Below are 20,687 nucleotides of genomic sequence, written 5' to 3'. Positions count from 1 at the left end.
CATTTGGGAATGCCTCCTTTGGACATAAAAAATTATTCTGGCAAAGGGTAGTACTGCAAAATCACTATCTTGAAAACTTCTCCTTAAGAAAAGCCCTATTCTAAATCTAACTGAAGTACAAATGCCAGAAGACATACAGGCACAAAAGGTGAACTGACAAAGTGAGTTCTGTTGACCCTTTCCAGAACCTACCAGTGCCAAGTACACAACACTCAGCTCTCTCCTCCACAAAAGAGTTTAAAAGAGGGAACCAGGTGGAGAGCTATGAACACTTCTGTAAGGTTTATGACACAAATGCAAAACATATTATTGAAGGGACAGAGGAAAAGCAGTATCTGTATGATCTGGACTACTGTTACCACAACCCCAGATTCTAAAGCCATACCCATGGCATTCTATTTACAGGCTGACTCCTCCTCTTACTAGGCTGAGAGATGAGGGTCCAAGGGTGTCTCAATAAAGGCAGAAAGGACTGTAATTTCAATTGTTTTATAACTGAAGTACTAAACTAAAACTCTTCTGAATGTATCAATACACAGACACAAAGATTAAAATGATTAATCAACATGAAAAACAGAATGCATCCATCTTTGCATAACTGTTCCAAATATACAGAATAACCACAGGAAAAGGTGTGTGAAAGGGGGGAGATGTGTGAGAAAAAGAAAGGTGCAGTACATTGGACATAGAAGGAAGTTTATTTTCATCCATCCTGCAAGCACAATAATTTTCAATTATGCAGCTTTCACCTTAATTCTTGTACAAGGAACAAAGTCGACTGGGACAGTCTCAATAGCAGCCTTCCCTCAGTATTTTACTAGTGTTCAATATAATTGAAGAACTGCCTAAGAACATAAACTACCCCAAAAACAATTACAACCGATGTTGTAGGAAGAAAGAAATGTCACATATTCAAGGGAAATATGATTCAAATTTATCACATATCAGTAATATTTATCAAGTAACAGTATAGAATAGGATTTCATTAAACTACACTAAGTATTTCATCTGAAAGATATGAATCAGCAAGGAAAAAGGAATTACTTGTCTTCAAACAAGTTTCTTACTTGCATTGCCAGATACACCTCCATTCTCCTAGTCCAACACCTGTTCTTTCAGTATTGTCATTGTCAGAAGGGTTTTCCAAAGGAACATTGGACCAAAGCTGAAGACAACTGGAACCAGTCAAAAGACGAGTGCCTAAAGCAAATATTTATAACAATATAACTACAAAACAAGTAGCAAAATAAAGACTTCTGTAAAGAGAGAGAAAAAAACACTTTTGCAAAGCTGAAACTGCAGAACAAAATACGCCAGATATTATTTTAACACCTTTTCTATAGCAAAGTTACTATAATAGCAGTGTGCCTTTTACATATTCCCCTACATGGATATAGACTGGGTCAATCTTGCAAGAAGATACTCAAATCAAAATGTCTTATGAGAGTACCTACATACAGTTCAAATAGTGAAAATTAATCAAATTTTCAAAGTAGTTACTCTCTAAAAGAAACACCTAGAGCTACTGTAGACATCCCTCTTAACAAATGCTTACCATTTAAGCCATGTTTTTAAAAATTAGATACTGCTAAGATTAGGATAATCAAGTACAACCATACAGATGCACCTAATATTTTGGCTCTCCTATAGCAAGTGACAAAAGGTAGATTTCACTCCAATTTAATGTTCTCTATTATGCCAAGGCAAAACAAAAATTGTTTCCTTGTCCCCAAAGAATGGTGAAATTTAAATAAAAAATTAGTTGCGGTATCAAATAGTTAGGTGTTTCTTTTATTCTGTTCTTACCTGTGGGATCCCACGTTAGATTATGTGCTATGGCTTCCAGTAAGATTTGAGCATTCTTCTGCCACTGATAATGTAATGTCTGAAATTTAAGTGTTCACAAACATTAAAATGTTTCCTTCCCCTCCCCTTTCATAATAGAAATAGTACATCTTAACTGCATCCTCCAACTTTTATGAAGGATGTGTTTAAAAATACATTACTGCTTACCTCATAAAAATGGATTCATTCTGATTTTTAAACAAAATAGCTTTCCATTAATCTGACCATACAAATAGAAGTTTCTAAGTTCTTATTTTAAAAATATATCTTAAAAAAATTCAGTACATATAATCATCATCAGAATCTGGGTTTTTTTTAAAGGGAAGTCTGATTTTATTTTTGGGAAAAAAAGATATTTCAAAAATGAAATACACTAAATGCACCTGGTGTTTGATATCAGTAGTATTGTTGAATTAAAGGATTTCAATAAGGTCAAGATAACATATATGATATTTCCCCCTCCCCCCTTTTTTAAAATATACAATAGGACAGTCAGCTATCTTCAGATTTTGCGTCATTACTTCATTCACTGGAACAAGCTAAGGATTAAATTAACAAAGTATTTATCTGGTCTGTTTACATAATAGGTTGCAAAGTTTTGATGATTTGAATTACAGAAGAAACTGAAATCATTACTGGAAATAATATTTAGAGTCAACAAGTTTTTTTCTTTCTTCACAAAGACAGACATTTTTAAAGTAATCATCCCTCGCTCCAAAAATATCAAACCAATAGATGCTGAAGTTAAAATATAACAACAAAATCTTCCACAAGTTTCGTAGAAAACAGTAAAAAGTACCTGCTGATAAAGATCTAAATAAAATATTTCTGAAGCTGGTTTGTTGTTTGGTTTTGTTGGTTTTTTTTTTTTTAGATTCTGAACATTCCAGTAAATAGAAGACAGACAATCCTACGACAACCTAAATATGCTGGAAATTATTGCATAGATGTTAACTGCAAGAATGAAGTAACAGAATATTTCTTCAATTATAAAATATTTGAAAGAAAATCATGGGTGAAGAGTGCTTCCTCTATTGCATACAGTTACTAGACTAACTTCGAGGTTTCAAGGTAAGTGTAGTGTTTACAGGTATAGAAAAACATTCAGGATGGATTCAACAGCTCCAATGATTAAAAAGGAGAGCAGTACTTCTAAAAAGTTCATATAAGCACACGAAGTCACATTGTACCATTATTTTATTCCATTGCTTTCTAGTGGTATGAAATATTATACATTGATATTCAATACCAGCTATTTAATTAATATATAAAATACCACTAGTTTACAGGTACACCAGGAACCATATGACTTAGCTGGTTAGTATAAAGAAGGGAATCCACTATACAGCCATATAAACAATTTATTAATATAAATGGAGAGACCAAACCCCTGAAGAGGGAGACACAAGCTCCTTGAGCAATTGCTATCAAAGTCTCCTCATATCATCAAACTGACTTTAATTAGACTCTAAAGCTTCTAATTATATGAGTAATCCTCCCCGTGTAAGAAGCATGGTTTAATAACTTGCTCTAAATCACATTATTAGCCAGAAATTAAGATTCTGGCCACTAATTCACTAAACCACTGTCACCAAAACTAAGCTATGCTATCAAGAGAATAAATATTGCTCTTACTCACCGTCATAACACTGAAGTATAAGCATGCAGTCAGATATTCTAAAGAACTTTTACAATAAATGACTTTTTGAAACTATAAAAGATTTCACCAAGAGCATGTAGTTTCATAAACCAAAGTTAAAATAAGAATTGTAAAACACATCAGGACATAAAGGCTACACAGGATGGTTCAAAAAGGAATTCCTATTGTAATGGCTATACTCTTTGGAGAATGGAGACATGCACTTCTTTTTGGGTTCTGGAATATTTCAGTTATGAATTGTAGGGTTTGAGAAATCACTAATATGAAGCATTATAGTAAAACCTATTCCTTTTAAAACTATTTCAAAAAATGTTTCTGCCCTCCTCCTACCATTTTCATTTCCCAAGGACCATCTTATCTCTCAATTTTATTCCAGCATTAAAAGAAGACAAAGAAATCTTCAACTTTAAAGCAAACCAGAAAATGAGTCAGGCTTTATACCTGAGTAAATGAATTAAGGAGTGATGAATTACTCACATTATGATGACTGCTGTTCTGCTTCAAGAGGCTAACCGGCTCAAAGATACAAATCACATTTCCGTAAGAAGCTGCAATCTAAAGGAATTTATATGTACATAAACACACACAGAAGAAACAAGCTACAGAACAAGAATAAAATGCAAATTGTTGATTCTACTTTTAACCTTCCTTGTAGATAAATTTGAAGCTCACATTCATACTCCCTTTCAATAACAGCAAAATGACATCTAGCAAAAATCATGAAGCAAGTGTTGATGATAATAAAAATACAATTCTTTACTTACACATTAGTCCTGATGAACTACTGAGAGTACAGGTGGACATGAGCCTTTTTTTTTTAAATTAGATCTATTATCAATATTCTTTCCACATTAAATTAGGTAAACACTCAAAGGAGTCTGCTGAGTTCACATTCTCAGAAATGGAACCAACATTGGCTCAGGGTCCTTTTGTGGACTTCCCTGGCATGAGAACATGCTAGATTATAAAAAGATAATTCACAAGACTCATAAGCTACATAAGCTAAACACCCAATTCAGAGAACTGCAAAACAGAAGAACTACTAAATGCTAACATAAAATACTTCAAAAAAAAGTTGCAGTATGGTCAGCTTTAATTGGTATTTCAAAGTCTTATTCCATCAGTGATATCAGCCACCCCAAACTTGCATTAAGACAAAATTAGGAGTATTTTATCTCAAGATATCTATATAAAAGCAAGCCTAAAAGACTTGATAAGAGCAGCCAAAACAAGCCAAATATATGTTAAAGCCCTCAGGCAGAGCCTGCGAGCACCGTCACAAGGCAATGTTGCCTAAAACTACTCTGAAATACAAAAATTAAGGAGTTTGCACAGGTCATGCATAATGGACATCCTGCATTCTGCAGTGATGCTTGATGTTAAAAGGGAGCACATCTACAGTTCTGATATGCTGTAATAGTCAATTTCCTATATCTGTGAAATTCTGGCTCAGAAAATATTCACAGTTTCCCTTTAACAACATTAAAGAAAGCCAGTCACTTCATAAAATACATTTTGATTTCAGTATCCACCACAGCAGCTTTAAGGAAAAAAAAAAGCACTAAAGTGTCATACCCAAGTTGTTCATGTTATTTACAGATCTGTTAATTACAAATGTACAGATATACAAATGCACAGATCCATACAGATCCTAAAATCCGTAGATCCATAGCTTCAAGAGAAGCCCTCTGCATTAAAAAGAACAGATCATTAAACAAATTTCTATCACACGAGCAACCTAAACATCAGCCTGACCCAAAAATGCCAAGAATAATTTTGTCATAGTTGCAAAATGCCTGAAGAAACTTTTTTCTTACATCTCAGGCTAATATTTGCCCTCTCTAATTCTCTTTAAATACCACAATTACTCTTTTGTTCTTGTAATTCCATTCCACACCTCAACAGCAAGTAGTTTATATAACCTCGTATCCATTAGATTTTTCCTTTTTCCTTTTTTCCAACTGTGGACAATCCTTCCATTTTTTATTGTTTAGTGGGTTTTTAAGACAAACTAACATTAGCATGCCAAAATGCTAAACAAATAGTGTCCAGAGCAACTGCTGCCCTCTGAAAGTTTCCAGAGGCTTCCACAATGATACAGCCACTCAGACTAGTCCTCACTGAGCAGCATGCCACCAAAAAGAATAATGCAAACATGTGTTGCGGAATTTCCCAAACTACAACAATAACCACCCAGACATCAACCAAACGTCTGTTGTAGTCCCAAGTGCTGTTAGGAGAAATAAGATGTGCAGAGAAGCCTTACTGAGTTGTAAGAGAAAGGTTACAGTCATTCTTAATTGTAGACAGTGGTAGTAAATGCACCCTCATCAAGTTTGCAGATGACATCGAGATGAGTGGTGCAGTTGGTTCGCTAGCGAGAAGGAATGCCACCCAGAGGGACCTTGACAGGCTGGAGGAGTGGGCCCATGTGAACCTCATGAAGTTCAACAAGGACAAGTGCAGGGTCCTCCACCTTGGGCAATCCCCAGTATCAGTATAGACAAGGGGACTGATTGGATTGAGAGTAGCCCTGTGGAGAAGGACTTGGGGATCCTGGTGGATGAAAAATTGAACATGAGCTGGCAATGCACGCTTGGAGCCCAGAAGGCCAACCGTATCCTGGGCTGCAAAAAAAGGGTGGCCAGCAGGGCAAGGGAGGTGATTCTCCTGCTCTAGTGAGACCCCACCTGGAGTACTGCATTGAGCTCCTGTGTCCCCAGCACCAGAAAGACATTGACCTGTTGGAGTGGGTCCAGAGGAGGGCCACAAAAATGGTCAGAGGGATGGAATACCTCTGCTATGAAGAAAGGCTGAGAGAGTTGGGGTTATTCAGCCTGGAGAAGAGAAGGCTCTGGGGAGACCTTATTGCAGCCTTTCAATACTTAAAGGGGACTTATAAGAAAGATGGAGAAAGACTTTTTACCAGGACCTGTAGTGATAGGACAAAGAGTAATGGTTTTAAAATGAAAGCCAGTACATTTAGATTAGATATAAGGAAGAAGTTTTTTACAATGTGCATGGTGAGACACTGGAACAGTGCCCAGAGAGGTGGTAGATGCCCCATCCCTTCAAACATTCAAGGTCAGGTTGGATAGGGCTTTGAGCAATGCAATCTAGTGACAGATGTTCCTGACCACAAGGGTAGGTGGGGGGTGGGTTGGGCTGAAGCATCTTTAAATGTCCCTTCCAGCCCAAACCATTCTGTGACTCTATAATTCTTGCACCATCATATACGAATAAAGCATCAGTCCTTGGAGCAACAACTTTGTCCACCTCACCACTTTGTCCAAAGTAGGAATAGAACTGGCAGCATCAGTTTCTCATTTTCTAAAGTCTTAGTATAATCCAAATAGTTTCTTGATACACTTATGTTTATTTCCACCAAGCCTCCATATTGCATAGAAGTCCTCAACATTTTTCTCATTCATCAAAAGGTCTGTAGCTCGTATCAAGTTATATTATCACTCACTACCAAACAGCAGAAAATGGAACAGAGTTCCTTTGAAAAGAATCCACAGACTGCGTACTAAAAAAAAAACCAACAAAAAACCCCCACCCTAGTATAGTTCACAAAATTATAAACCCTTGATTCAAAACTGAGCTTTCATACTCAAAATAATTAGTAGTTCTACTTATGAAAAAAAAGGTCCTATTTAAAAATGTCTTATTTAACAAACTTACTGGTTTTACTTACCAATTTTCTACAGGTAACCTATTATCATGTAAACCAAAGGAAACTTTTAATTAGTACCTATGTTTTCCTTTGACATCAGTAAAATAGTTTGTTCCATAAAGAAAATACTTCATATACCTTGTAATACTGCAATCACCAGCCATGACACAAACAACTGATGAAACATTTCAAGTGATCTGAAGCGAGGACCATCTTCTTGTACTCTAATGTTAGATATTTGTACAAGCCAAACCATGAAAACAATTAAAGTTTTATCAGGTTATCATTAAAAGTTTTGGCCTTAATTCTTATGTTCACTAAAGAAAAAAAAGCAGCCTGGAAAGCAGCCTGTAGCTCACATTGTGTGGGAGAAGATCAAGTACTGCACCCACTTACAAATAAGTTGTTGATTACTAAGTTGCCTACAACCAGAGGCAAGAGACTGGATTCAGTGGCCTAAGATTAAATTGTCCTGTTTGTGAAACTAGTCTTTGCAAGCAAATCCATGGGAGACTTTTTTAAAAAGTTTATATACATACACATACAAACACATGTAAATATAAACACATTCATACATGCTTTCTTGGGATGATTAAAAATTCTCATCCATTTTTTTCCCCTCATCTCATTCATGGAGACAGAGAATCAAGTTAATCTCCAAAACTAGACTAGGAAAAGAAAAGATGGTGCCATGTTCCCCCCACCCTTCAAAGCCAAGGGAGAGGTGGGTCATACATGAACTTCTAAGCTGTTGGTGCTTCAAAGTAGCTTCACAAGGCACTAGCTTCCCAATAAACTACAATTAGATTTATGGGGCAAGAACGAAGAAAAATTTCAACTCATTACTTGCACAACTAAAAAATTACTCTTTTACAAATCAATTCTGTCATCCAAAGGGAGAATGACAGAGATCCTTCAAAGACAGTAAAGGCCAGCTATTATGGAGAAAATGCTTGATAGCAGTTCTCCATAAAGTAAAAAGTTAAAAAGGTACGAAATTCATAAACTACAAATTATAACTTGATGCTTTCTAGAAAGGTTCAAAATTGCAGCCTAAATAAGCTGCATTATTTGCATTGTGCTTCTTCCTATAGATTTTAAACAACAAAGAATAAACTGGAGGTAAACTGAATAGAAATCTGTGTGTCAATACCAATGAAGAAGCTACAAGAAGAAATTCCATCCTTGCAACAGTGAACTGGAGAGGTATTGACCAGTGCAGTCAATAAGCAGAGTCCACTGCTTAGTATTTCAGCACTCTGCAAATACATCTAGTCTAATTGCTAACAGCAAACCATACCAACTTGCAGAATCAAAATCATTTAAGAAAAAAAAATTCTAAAGCTTAGTAAGCTTGATCATTTGATATATTCATATGTGTTAATTTACAACTCAAGGACAGTTTGTCATTTAAATGCATATAGAACCGCTACTGTGCGGTCAAGATGACCCTGCAAATTTGCAGAAAAATTTTATAAGATTAACTGTGACATGTGATCTGCACGTGTATTTCACTATCTGTTAATATACAGTCAGTGAACTCAAAAAAGCTTTCTAGTTAACAGCAGCCAATGGAGAAACACACGCAGTCTTTATGGCTATGAGGTACCAAGAGACACAGAGCAGAACAGTTCCTCATTTTCATTTATGTTCCTTCACCACCATTGTAAGAGTTCATCACTCAAACATTAAAAAGCAGAAACAGAGAGTGGCTGGGGATCATCATCATAGACTTCACATGTAAACATTAACTGCTTTCCATGCAGAGGTCTCATCTCAAGACAGACACCAGAATCTAACCAAAGCTCTCATCAACTCATAAGGCTTGTAGTGATGTGCAAAAGGCTCACCTTATCTACTCACAAAAAGCAACAAAGTAAAAAAACTCTCTTTGGTAAGCCAACATGTACCCAAACACAGTTCCTACTGAATTGGTGAACAGCTTAATCACACTGTGACATCCCAGTGGATACAGTTACCTGGTTATTTCTTTTTTACTATGACAGAACAATTAAGAAAGACCTATGTAAAAAGGACTTGAAACCTAATAGTGTCTAAAATACAACATTTCTGATCCAGTTTACCTACGTAAGAAAAAGAAAAGCTGAGAATTCAAGAAAGCAAAACCCTGTCCAAGAGCAATTTTAAACCTTTATGAATTGCTTGAAAGGGTGTCATTTTTCTGAATGACCTGAAAATGATTTTTGTGGAACCTCTCATCTGCTACCAACTACAAACATGTCAAAGTATGTCAATGACACGCCAAGTAGTATGAAACCATAGTGAACAAATTACCTTTGCTTCTACCTTACTCATCTTCTAGTCAAATTGTTGCTATCTCCTCTATGCAGCCCTGTGCATATCTACATCTTCCTGTGCAGCCCTACATATCTTCTACAATCTTATAACTATGGTTAGTATTTCACATTCAGTGTGCTGCTTACCACAAATAAAGACATGGAGCAATCGGCCATTTTACTATTCACTCTTCTGTATTTGCTTTACCTTGCAAGTATCCGCACTCTCAAGAAGGTGCTTAATATGATATTGCTAGAACATTATTAGAAACGCTGCTCTACGTACCTTCCCCTGTTGCATTGAACAGTCCACACATCCCACCTGAATGTTTCCATGTTTTGCTCCAGGGATTATCTGTAATCTTTCAAAGTCAGTCCCCAGTACCACAATATCACATCCTGATGCGTATGCCTAAAAATGAAAAAAGAAACAAGGAGGAAAGCTTTAGCTATTTACAGCATGTGCGTAAAGAATGAAACAGCATAGTCCACGTATCCTATCCATGTAGAACACTATAGACCGAAGTACAGAGGTATTCGCAGAGATCAAACAGATATCTACATTTTAAATCAAGCAATAGAAGTGGCAAATTACTCTTCCTCCATGCTTAGAAGTGCATCACAACACTTGCATAACAAGCAAACAGTGGTTCAAGATATAAGAGGTAAAAAAGATGGAGTTATGAAAACATCTAAAAGAAAAGAAAAAGCATGAAGAACAAAGTTCATGCAAAGTAGGAAAAAGTAATATATTTTCCACACTGGAGAAAGAGGCATTTAAAAATAAATTTTTGAAAAGGGGGAATAGAACTGAAGAGCTAAAATGGTACAAAGCATTTAGTAAAGGAAAAATTCAAAAGGGTAAGAGTATGAAGCTTAGTTATACAGAAGCAAAGCGGTGCCTTTAGACTTGTTGAGTCTCCTGTGACTTGCATTCCATGGATTAATTTTATTTTCTCTTAAATTTATATTGTCACTAAGTAATTTGATACATCTAACACATTCACAGAGCCAGCTGACTGAGTATTGCAATGTGTGAGTCAAAATTTCTTCCTATCTTTATACAAGTTTTGTTAGAAACAGACCACAGATTAAAATGGAGAGAAAGATTATATGCTGAAGAAACTTGCGGAAACAATAGTGAGCAGAATCATCCAATAAGCGTAAGAATACAGCATTCAAGGATGAAAGTGCTAGAACAAAGAATGCACATCCATTAAAAAGCCAGAGCCAGGAAGCCAGCAACAAAATTAAGAGCACAAAAAATAGTATTCTGTTAGAGAGCAAGAGAATGATAAAAGGGCCAAAAATGCCATTTTAGTTGGCCAAAAGATGCAGGAGCAGAACAGTCTCACAGAAACTGCAGATGGAAGATTTCCATATAGTGACATAAATGATCTTGTCTTACAACCAACCCTACTAATTTCTAGTATATTAACTAAAAACACTTTTGACTTGGAAAAAAGCAGAAAAATTGAATGCTAGATTTACAAATTTGAAATCTCATGATCGTGTTTTCAGGTGCTTCATGTGAAAGAGTATTTTTAGCCCAGCCTGACCTAGACTATCATACCATTACATACATTAAAATAAATAAATAAAATAAAAAATATGGAGATTTCAGTCCAAAAGACAATTTTCCCCACAAAGGGTTCCGTGATATTTCACAAAATAATCTTACCCACAAGACTGTGATCACCATTCTCAGCCAATATTCAGTTATTGCTTTCCAACCAGCAGACCACAAGCCACCCTTAAAATAACCTGATAGTTGAAAATTCTGTCCAGAATGCTTCTGCAGACTAAATATAACCATATATTTATTTATGATCATTTATTATTGGTCAGGTTTTTGAGCCCCTTCCTGTCCTGTCCCTTCTTCAGCTTTAAGAAGAGGTTCAAGAGGTGTAATTCCTCCTGTCAAGAGAGCAGCATTTATTACAAATTGACATATTAAACTGCAGGCTCCAAAGCAGTCTAATTTAAAACTCATTTCAGAAGAGGAGATTGAATACTATTTTTTATTCCAATGTTAAAGTGATTATTTTGATATTGCAATGACATGAACTTTGGACCCGTTCCTGACAGAACTTTTCTTTAGTTAAAAACCATCTCACCTGGTGACTCACTGATTAAATCCTTGGTCCACCCAGCAAAGGTTATTCAGAAGTACCATACATACAATTTTTCCCCAAAGCCATTTTGTTAAATTTAGCATTCCATATGGAGGCAATTTTAAGAAAGAAAAAAAAAACATGCCTCACTTTAAAAAGATAACATGGCTTCATTAAAATGCCTTTAAAAGACTGAAGTCTCAAAGACTCTATGAAGCCCACCTGCTCTTCTGTATGCCCCTCTAGGCCTCATCAGCACTTTATAGACTTACTAGATTTCTCATATCTGGTTCCCTCCATTACTAGCTTCACAGGCAAGCCTGAGATCACATCGCGTCACAACACTACAATATTTCCACCATGGTGACCAAGAACTAGCATACATAGTAACACATACTGTTAGCAGTGATCCTGACATTCATAAACTAACTATTTTAATGGGATCAAGAAGTCAACCAGTTTTAACATATAAAAAAATTCCTGAGTACACTTGGCATTTTGCCCTGGAAGAACTCTAAAGTAACTATCAAACATTACACACTGGAGTCTTTAGGAACTAGTATATTCATCAATGTATCAGGAACAAGGACTTAAAATAGTATCAGAGCTCAGGCTATCCCCTGCTAACCTGCCTGTGCTAGACAGCAGTAGCTCAAAGAGGTATACACACACCCTAGACTTGACATTTCTTGAAAATGTCTCCTTTATGAATATAAATTCTTGTCCAAGAGCTGTATCTCCTCCTCCTGTTTGCTATGTTTAAACATGGTTATTATTTTATGTTTAATACTTATTTCTTCTCTTCTTCTCCGGCTTAACCTCACTCCCAGTTTCCTCCACCTCCTCCCCCTCCAGCAGCACAGGGGGACAAGGAATGGGATTTGCGGACAGTTCATCACACATTGTCTCTGCCACTCCTTCCTCCTCAGGGGGAGGACTCCTCACACTCTTCCCCTGCTGCAGCATAGGGTCCCTCCCACAGGACATAGTCCTCCACAAACTTCTCCAATGTGAGTCCTTCCCACAGGCTGCAGTTCTTCATGAACTGCTCCAGTGTGGGTCCATTCCATGGGGAGCAGTCTTTCAGGAACAGACTGCTCCAGCGTGGGTTCCCCGCAGGGTCACAAGCCCTGCCAGCAAACCTGCTCCAGTGTGGACTCCTTTCTCCATGGGTCCACAGGTCCTGCCAGGAGCCTGCTCCAGCATGGGCTTCCCACAAGGTCACAGCCTCCTTCAGGCATCCACTTGTTCCTCTGCGGGGTCCTCCATGGGCTGCAGGTGGATATCTGCTCCAGCATTAACCTCCATGGGCTGCAGGGGGACAGCCTGCCTCACGATGGTCTTCACCATGGGCTGCAGGAGAATCTCTGCTCTGGCACCTGGAACACCTCCTCCCCCTCCTTCTTCACTGACCTTGGTGTCTGCAGGGCTGTTCCTCTCACATATTCTCACTCCTCTCTCTGGCTACAGTTGCATAGGTTTTTCTTTTTCCCCTCCTTCTTAAATATGACATCCCAGAGGCGCTACCACCATCGCTGATGGGCTTGGCCTTGGCCAGCGTGGGCTCTGTCTTGGAGCCGGCTGGCATTGGCTCTGTCGGACACAGGGGAAGCTTCTAGCAGCTTCTCACAGAAGCCACCCCTGTAGCCCCCACGCTACCAAAACCTTGCCACACAAACCCAATACAGGTGCCCTTTTAAAATCTTATTCTTGGAAGAAAAATATAGTCATTACATCCTTATGTTCTGGTAATTATCCACATTACCTGAAAAAAATTGACATTCGGGAAAAAAAGAATCACTTCTGACATCAGTCTATTCAGATAGATGAGACCATACTTGGTCCGATTGACTTCCCAATCCCCAATAAGCTGTAGAAGCACTGACTAGCTCATAAGCCTGTAGAGCTGGTCTGTCACCAAAGAGGTAGCAAGGGAAAAAAAAAAAGCATCTTCAAGGAGCTTCCAAATATAACTACAGTCAAGCAGAAGGATGATGGCTTGAAGTTATTTTTGACATTTAGTCAATGTTCGCCTGCAGGAGAACCACAATTTCAAAGACAAAAGGCAAGGGATGCAGAGGGGAAGGAAGCTATATATTTCAAAGAAAAAAAGTGTTTGAACAGAAGGCAACTAAGCTGTTTGGCAAATGAAACTGCAACAGGCTCCCTTTTCTACTGTTGCCTACCATCCCAATCCCATTACACCTCACACTGACCAGACACTTTGGGAGGGAAGCTTGAGTGTTGCCCTCCTCTTAAGGTGTCCTTCCTTTGGTTCTTTGCTGTCCCCACTGCAATTCGTCCATTAGACAGTCTCTGTGCAGCAAGGTCATCTCCTCATACACACGCACTGGAACCCAGACTCCAGTTCTGAATGAGGTTTCTAGAGCAGTAGTATCCTATAAAGGCATTTCTCTAAAACAAGAGCACAAAACTAACTGCTGGACTAATTTTACACTTATTTTTTTCACCTCAGAAAACTGTATGAGGTATTTTAGCATGGTATAATGGAAATCAGCACTGAGGAGTAAGAGATACTTTCTATATACCCTAACAGTCTCTCAGATACAACAAAAATGGATTCTGCCTACCAGTCAACTTTATCTACTCTTTACTGCAAGACTTGTCCACAATAGTTCACGTCACCCATTTTCATTTTGACAGAAGCTACTGAGATTGCATTTTTACAAACTATAGAATCTAAGAAAAAAGGTAATTCAAGTGTTCTATTATGTGTAAGGCAAGAAGCAGTTTCAGAGTATAAGCATGTCTCACATCTATACTCTTGCCTACGTTACCTGGCCCTTGGTGAGGGACAAAATGCTGCCATACTGTTCAACTAAGAAAGAATTCCTAAAAAATAATAAACACCCAGAACACCTTTTTAAAGCAAGCAGAGCCTCTAAGTCTGATTTTGGCAAGCCATAAAAGCCTTTCACCTTAAGAATGTCTTAGAATATTTACAAGAAAGTTATCTTTGCACAATGGGACAAGCAGATAATGTTGACATTATCATGTTCTTGGAATGTTTATTAAACAATGCTTTGTTCTTCTGTTACACAAACAAACAAGATAGAACTTGTTCATGCTGCATGTACATGGATTTCACTAGCTGTCAACATATCAAAACAAGCCTGAAATTAGGAAGTGAAAGATGTTTCAGGCCTGTGAAAATAAATGTGATTTTGCATGAAATAGTGGGTTTTCACACAATTTCTACTCATTCTTTTAATCAGATGTCAGCTCTTATTTGTAAAATCATATTTCTTTGGAGAAGATTAACAGATATTTTGACAATAACAGTGCTTTAAAAGCATGTTAGTTGTAACAGAAAATAGTACAGACAATTATATGAACTATTCTAATTCCTTTCTAAAGTGAAAGCCTGATATATACAACTCTAAAAAAAACAGAATAGTACTGGCAAATCAGACTACTTTCAACAGAAGAAAAACAAATGAGCAGGAGTCCTGACCTCTTACACAGCACAGGACCTCTAAAGCAGTTATTTCCCTTATATTCAACCCTTTTTATGTATTTCTTCTATGTACTGACATACAAAGTTTTTGCTATAGTTTCTGCTACAGCTACATAAGGACAGACACGTTATCTTGCACAACTTGTACAAACTCTGTTTAACCTACACCTCTTACATGAAGGGCACAAGTACACCTACCATAAATTGCCAGCTACTATGCACAGGTGAATGCAGTAGTATGTGTGTGCACACATATGCATTTATAAAGTTATATATATATATATATAAATATATAAACACATGCAAATATATGTGGGATGAACAGACAGACTAGAAAGATAATGCAGAAGGCTGTGCTGGGCCCAAGGTCATACAGAACCACCTAGCCGAAGCAGACGAAGGGACCATGTTTAACCATTCACAGTAACTCACTTGGAAATGTTTTCTCCCCACTATAGCTATACTGGAAGCTTAACAGTTCAACAACCCACACTCTCTTTTGCTTCTTTTGTTTTGCAACTGATTCAGTTACTGTATCGGGGGTAATTCTCAAGCCACATCAAGGCCATTTTTATCACTGATGGGTCTCAAGGGCTCTTATGTCCCTTGCCAATGAAATGAAGCAAGTCCCTAAGGTCAGGATGCCAGGGCTTACAATCACATTGACCGATTAAAAAGATTTTATCAGAATTCTGTAATAGCTGAATAATATTTCTATCGCATGTTTGAAAGCGGAAGTTTACAACAGGTATTTTTACAACCTTTACAGCGATTTATACCTTAGAGAAGAGTCATTTCCCAGTTTGTTTGTTTTTTTTTAAAAAAAAGATCTACCAAGGAAAAGCATTGTAGACTAGGAACAAAAACTTATTGCCAAAAAAAATCACCTTTGTTAATTACATCAGGTACCTGTTTCTTCTGCTTGATTGAGCACATAAACATAATACATTCTCAGTCTGCAAAGGCTAAATACTGTTTATATGCAACACAAATAGGCACAGGTGGGAGGCGAGTATTTCCTTGTGTCTCGCTTCTCTCATTTTCACACCTTCCTCATTGGTTCCTCTTCTAAGAAACTTACAACAAAGGTCATTCTTATGAAAAGATAAAAATTAAAGGCAAATAAATCTATTAACCAGGTTATACTGCAATAACATCTGTATTTTTCTCCTTTGCACAGAACGGTCAAAATCAAAAAGCACAGTCACCATGAAGCACATGGTACCTCGTTGAATCACTCTATTAAAAAAAAAATCTCACCTGTGCAGATATAAATTTGCACTAGGCTTTTCAGCATGGTCTCCCACCCTCATTATTGTATCAAAACTTACACTACTCTAAGTATTACATTTAAATATCCTATTTAAAAAAAAAGATATTTGTTTCATTAAGAAGATGAATTAAATGTAAGAAATACTCTTTCATCATCCTTGGGGAAAAAAAAACAACTTTCTAATCTATCAAAAGTACTTGAACTACTATACTTTAAATGAGAAATTGATTGGACGTGCACTTAGAATCAAGTATCACTGCAACTGCACTTTTCATTGAAGTGTAAAGAGGTTTTACCCCTTTTTTTTTTTTTTTAAGATTAATTCAGTTAAAAAGTTTAAAAGCCAATTAATTTCTTAAGTTCAGAATAGGTTAACTGGAATCTGGGGAAAAAAAGTACCAAAAATGTTTCCTTCCCTTTTCTAAATCACAATCAAGAAGCAGGTGTAAACACTGTAACTTCTTGAGTGACTCTTATGACCAGTCAGTTAATTTTCTTGACTATAGACACACACGGAGTTCTAAATACAAAGAAAACATGAAGTATTTTCCAGACAAATAAGTACCAATTTTATTGAGCCACAGAAACTACATTTATGAAAAAAACTTTACAAAGCTGGAAATCTTTATACCGCAACGCAATATCTTTGGAAAATTCAGTGTGGTCTTGATCAAACTACCCAAAAAACACATTTTCCAAGTGCTTTTCACCTTAGCATTTTAAATTCACAGTTTTGTCTATCATACAAAGCAAGTCTCAAGTCCAGGATGAGTTTAACCACATACAGAGAGGAAATCTGTCCAGAACAGATTCTGGATGCATTGAAATAAACCATGTAATTTATCTTTTTTTTTTTTTTTCCAAATTTTTACCCCTACAAACAACTGCTTTTTTGTGACTTCTATTACCAGTCTTGGGACTTGTGCTTCTAAAGTTGCTATTGCCCATAGTGATTTTTTTCCCTTTTCTGATACTTGGAAAAAAACAAAGGAAAAACAATATTACAGAAGCAGAATTGAATAAGCAAAAATGCACAAAGCCAATCAATCACAAAAGGCATATCAGTGCTGGTTACCCAATAACTTAAGTACAACTTCAGTAATAACTAGTATAACAGTATCCTATGTGATGAACTCCATGAACTTATTAAACAAATGGCTTTTGTACTCAAATATTTCAGATCTGAAAACAACAAAAGCAAGCTAAGGATGTAGTCCACTGTGGACAAGTACACGGTAGATAAAACAAATTTCAGGAGAAGCACACAGAGAATAAACAGTTAAATACAGACTTCTGAGGGCCAAGTTCTCTCTCATTTAGTGTACCATACATTATTACTACCCACTCTCAGCAGATAAACAACAGGCATGCTTCTTATAATATCTTGATGCTTATGAGCCTTTTTCTATATATAAATAAAAGACATGCCAAAAACTCTTTATCAGTGTTCTGTCTAAGGAAGTTCAAGCTCCACTTGACACTTCACATCCTAAAAAAAGAAGGTCAGAACAAGAAAACTCTGCCGCCTGCACACCATTAGGACAAGCATCTCAAATACCTTTTTAGATCAGAACTGCACGTATTCAAAAAGGTGCATGCAATTCAGTGAGTACAGGCGCTTTTTACAAGTTTCACTTCCAATTTTTCAGAATTTAGCAGAAGAATCTGTTATTTTTAGCTTAAAACTGTAAAATTTTAGAACTTTTCACCTTAAATATTTAGTGCACCATATCAAACAATATTTTGGGCCATACTGTATTCAAAACAAACAAACAAAAAAAAAATCAAGGTATTACAGACCAAGTTCTCTTGTCAGACAAAGGTAACTCACCCCACCTGTACAGTATGTAGCCCTGAAATATCAACTCCTGTGAGTTCTCAGTCACAAAACCTGGAAGCATAGAAGTTTGCTGAGACATGTTTTTTTTCCATTTCTAAGATACCATTCAACAGTATTTATACTTATTGATGTTTGTATCATGACTTCAGATATGAGAAAACAACCGTTAATTTTTCTTGTTGGATTTTCTACAGGTTATGTCTACCATTTCTTTCCAAAAAGGCAGAAATTAGCTTCAGCACTTTTCACTTCTTAATCCTGCTGAGCAATCTCATGAACTTAACATAGCATTATAAAATGAGTAACAGCAACAAAAAAAAAAACAAAACAAAACCCTGAAGCAGTCGAGGATATTTCTGTTAGCAGTTTTAAATCTGAGGAAAAGAAATCCATTAAGAACCTTCTGGGGAAAAGGACAAAACAAAGCAAGATTAATGTGTCTATAGGAAACATTGTTACTGTATTTATGTCAAAATAGCTCTTGTAAAAAAGAGACCATAGAAACAGTTACTGATAACTGCACTTCCCAATCATTCCCTTCTCCCCAAAGAGAGATTCTTACTCTTCTTATCCACTGGGAAGCTCTAACACTATTGATAAGTTAGGCCATAACAAGCAGCAAGCACTTCAGTGACACTGATAACTCGAACTGTTTGCCTCAAAAAAGAACAATATCAAAATTGGAAAGTTATGAGCACATACTTTGAAAGCTTACTAGCATTCCCCTGTGAAGCAAACCTCCCTGTCTCCTACCAAGTGGCTTCCCACCACTGGTGGGTCTTTAACATTTTCAGATGTGTAAAATCAGAAAGTTTGCCACAGTTGGAATTCAAAGTCCCAATTGCTGCAGTTTAAGAAGTCTTCCAATATGAACTTATTTCCAGGATTCATTTTTTCAGAAGCAAGGACATCACTGGACAAGGCTGTAGATAAACGGACTTTGCAAAGCCAGCCTGACTCTGGGGAAGCAGCTCTAGGGTGCTTCGCTCTGAACGCTGACTGTACCCCACCTTCCCAGCACCGGCACTGCACCGCTGCCGCAGAGCGAAGCTGCAAGTGGCCAGCTGAATTTAACTGCGTACACCAGACGGGACATTAGAAAATAAAGTTTCTTAATTCTTGCATTTCTATCTATCATTTCCCTATCAAACTCAAAACCACACTGTGCTGTAATTAGGGGTGGCCAGAAAAGGCAAGGTTAAAAACACTCAGATGTGGTGCACTGAGAAACTTTGCTGCGTCTCATTTCGTTCCTCTTCAGCCCAAAACAGGAAGGGTATATTTGGGAGGGAGGGTGGGAAGAGAACCACAACAACAGAAGTCTGTTTACAAAACAAAAGCGAAAGGGAGGAAAACAAACACTAATGAAAGGTTCTAGCCTTTACTAAACACTGCAAGCGTTTTTTCTCCACTCTAAGTATAAACATCGGCAGGGACTTCAAAACTGGTTTTAAAACCTTAACACTAAGGCACGGTATTTCAAGATCTTCTTCCACGGCGACCAGTAAGGATGCCAATTACATACCTGACAGAAGGCGACTGCTGAAATTCCCCGCCACAGAACGCCCCACGTACCGGCTGCCGTTTATGTAATCTTTTACCGAAGCCACCATATTCCCGCGTTAGCAAACCCCGCTAAGAGCCGCAGCTGCGCGCCGCCTCCGCCGGGCACCGCACTCGCCCCGCGCCCCGTCCATCCCGGCGCCGGCAGAAACGCCGCCCGGCCCGGCCCGCCCACCCCAGGCGCTGCCCGCACCGCCGGCCTCGGGAACCGCCGCCGCCCCGGGAAAGTTTTGCACGTCTCTCCCCACCCCCCGGGCAGGTGTGCCGCAGGCCCTCCGGGGAAGCCGTCCCCCGGCGGCGGGCAGTGCCGCTACGGGCCGACGACGCTACCGGGGCCGGCGGCGGCGGCCGCCGCGCCTGACGCAGCCGCTTTCGGCGCCGGGGAACGCAGCGCGGGGCCCGGGCCCGGCGGAGGCGCCCGGGCCCCGGCGGGGAACTGACCGTGAAGGGCTGGTCGTGCAGGCTCCCCACGGAGAAGCAGTTGTCCCCGGGGTTCACGGCCCCCGTCAGCACCTGGTGCAGGTTCATGGCGAGAGGAGGGCGCCGCCGGCCCGCCGGCCCCTGCCGCTCGGCCGCCCCTCGTCCCGCGGGCGGCGGCGGAGGCGGCGGCACATACTGCGGGGCGGAGCCTGGCCGGGCGGGCGGAGCGCGGAGGCGCAGCTCCCCCTGACACCGGCCTCGCCGCCTGCCCGCTCCCTGCCGCCGCCGCCGCACCGCGCCAGCTCTCGCGAGAGCCCGCCCCGGCGGCAGCACCCCGATCCCCTCGGCCCGCCCCCGCCGCCCGGCCTCCGCGCATGCGCGCCGGCCGCCACAGGGGTCGGTGAGCGCGGGGCGAGCGGGCGCGTCCTGCCTGCGCCTGCGCGGCGGGGCCGGCGGGTCTCGCCTCAGCGCCTCACGGTCGGCAGGGCGGGCCGCGGGTAAGGGCAGCTCGGCGGTGAATT

At 39.0% G+C, this 20,687-nt stretch overlaps 1 protein-coding gene across 15 annotated transcripts in view; it reads right to left on the bottom strand.

The window, feature by feature from the left end:
- The window catches only part of DMXL1 (Dmx like 1), an 86,620-nt gene extending 66,160 nt beyond the window's left edge, over nucleotides 1-20,460 (bottom strand). For 5 of the 15 annotated variants that reach the window (XM_087742642.1, XM_087742643.1, XM_087742646.1 and 2 more), the window contains exons 1-5: nucleotides 20,188-20,457; nucleotides 9,765-9,890; nucleotides 3,983-4,060; nucleotides 1,807-1,885; nucleotides 1,068-1,200 (exon numbers count right to left, since the gene is read on the bottom strand). In XM_087742642.1, the coding sequence (XP_087598768.1) occupies nucleotides 1,068-1,200; nucleotides 1,807-1,885; nucleotides 3,983-4,060; nucleotides 9,765-9,890; nucleotides 20,188-20,274 (503 nt within the window). In that variant the 5' untranslated portion in view covers nucleotides 20,275-20,457. Of the gene's footprint in view, nucleotides 1-1,067; nucleotides 1,201-1,806; nucleotides 1,886-3,982; nucleotides 4,061-9,764; nucleotides 9,891-18,179; nucleotides 18,235-19,708; nucleotides 19,862-20,187 lie in introns of those variants that run through there. The other 10 variants (XM_087742640.1, XM_087742641.1, XM_087742654.1 and 7 more) reach the window with 7 other exon arrangements.
- Between the last annotated feature and the right edge of the window lie 227 nt (nucleotides 20,461-20,687).

The sequence above is a fragment of the Nipponia nippon genome, unplaced genomic scaffold (genome assembly GCF_047370975.1).
Source record: "Nipponia nippon isolate SJK-2023a ecotype South Korea unplaced genomic scaffold, ASM4737097v1 scaffold_8, whole genome shotgun sequence".
In the NCBI taxonomy this organism is placed as follows: domain Eukaryota; kingdom Metazoa; phylum Chordata; class Aves; order Pelecaniformes; family Threskiornithidae; genus Nipponia; species Nipponia nippon.
Note: the sequence above shows the minus strand (reverse complement) of the source record. Positions and strands in the feature narration are given on the sequence as shown.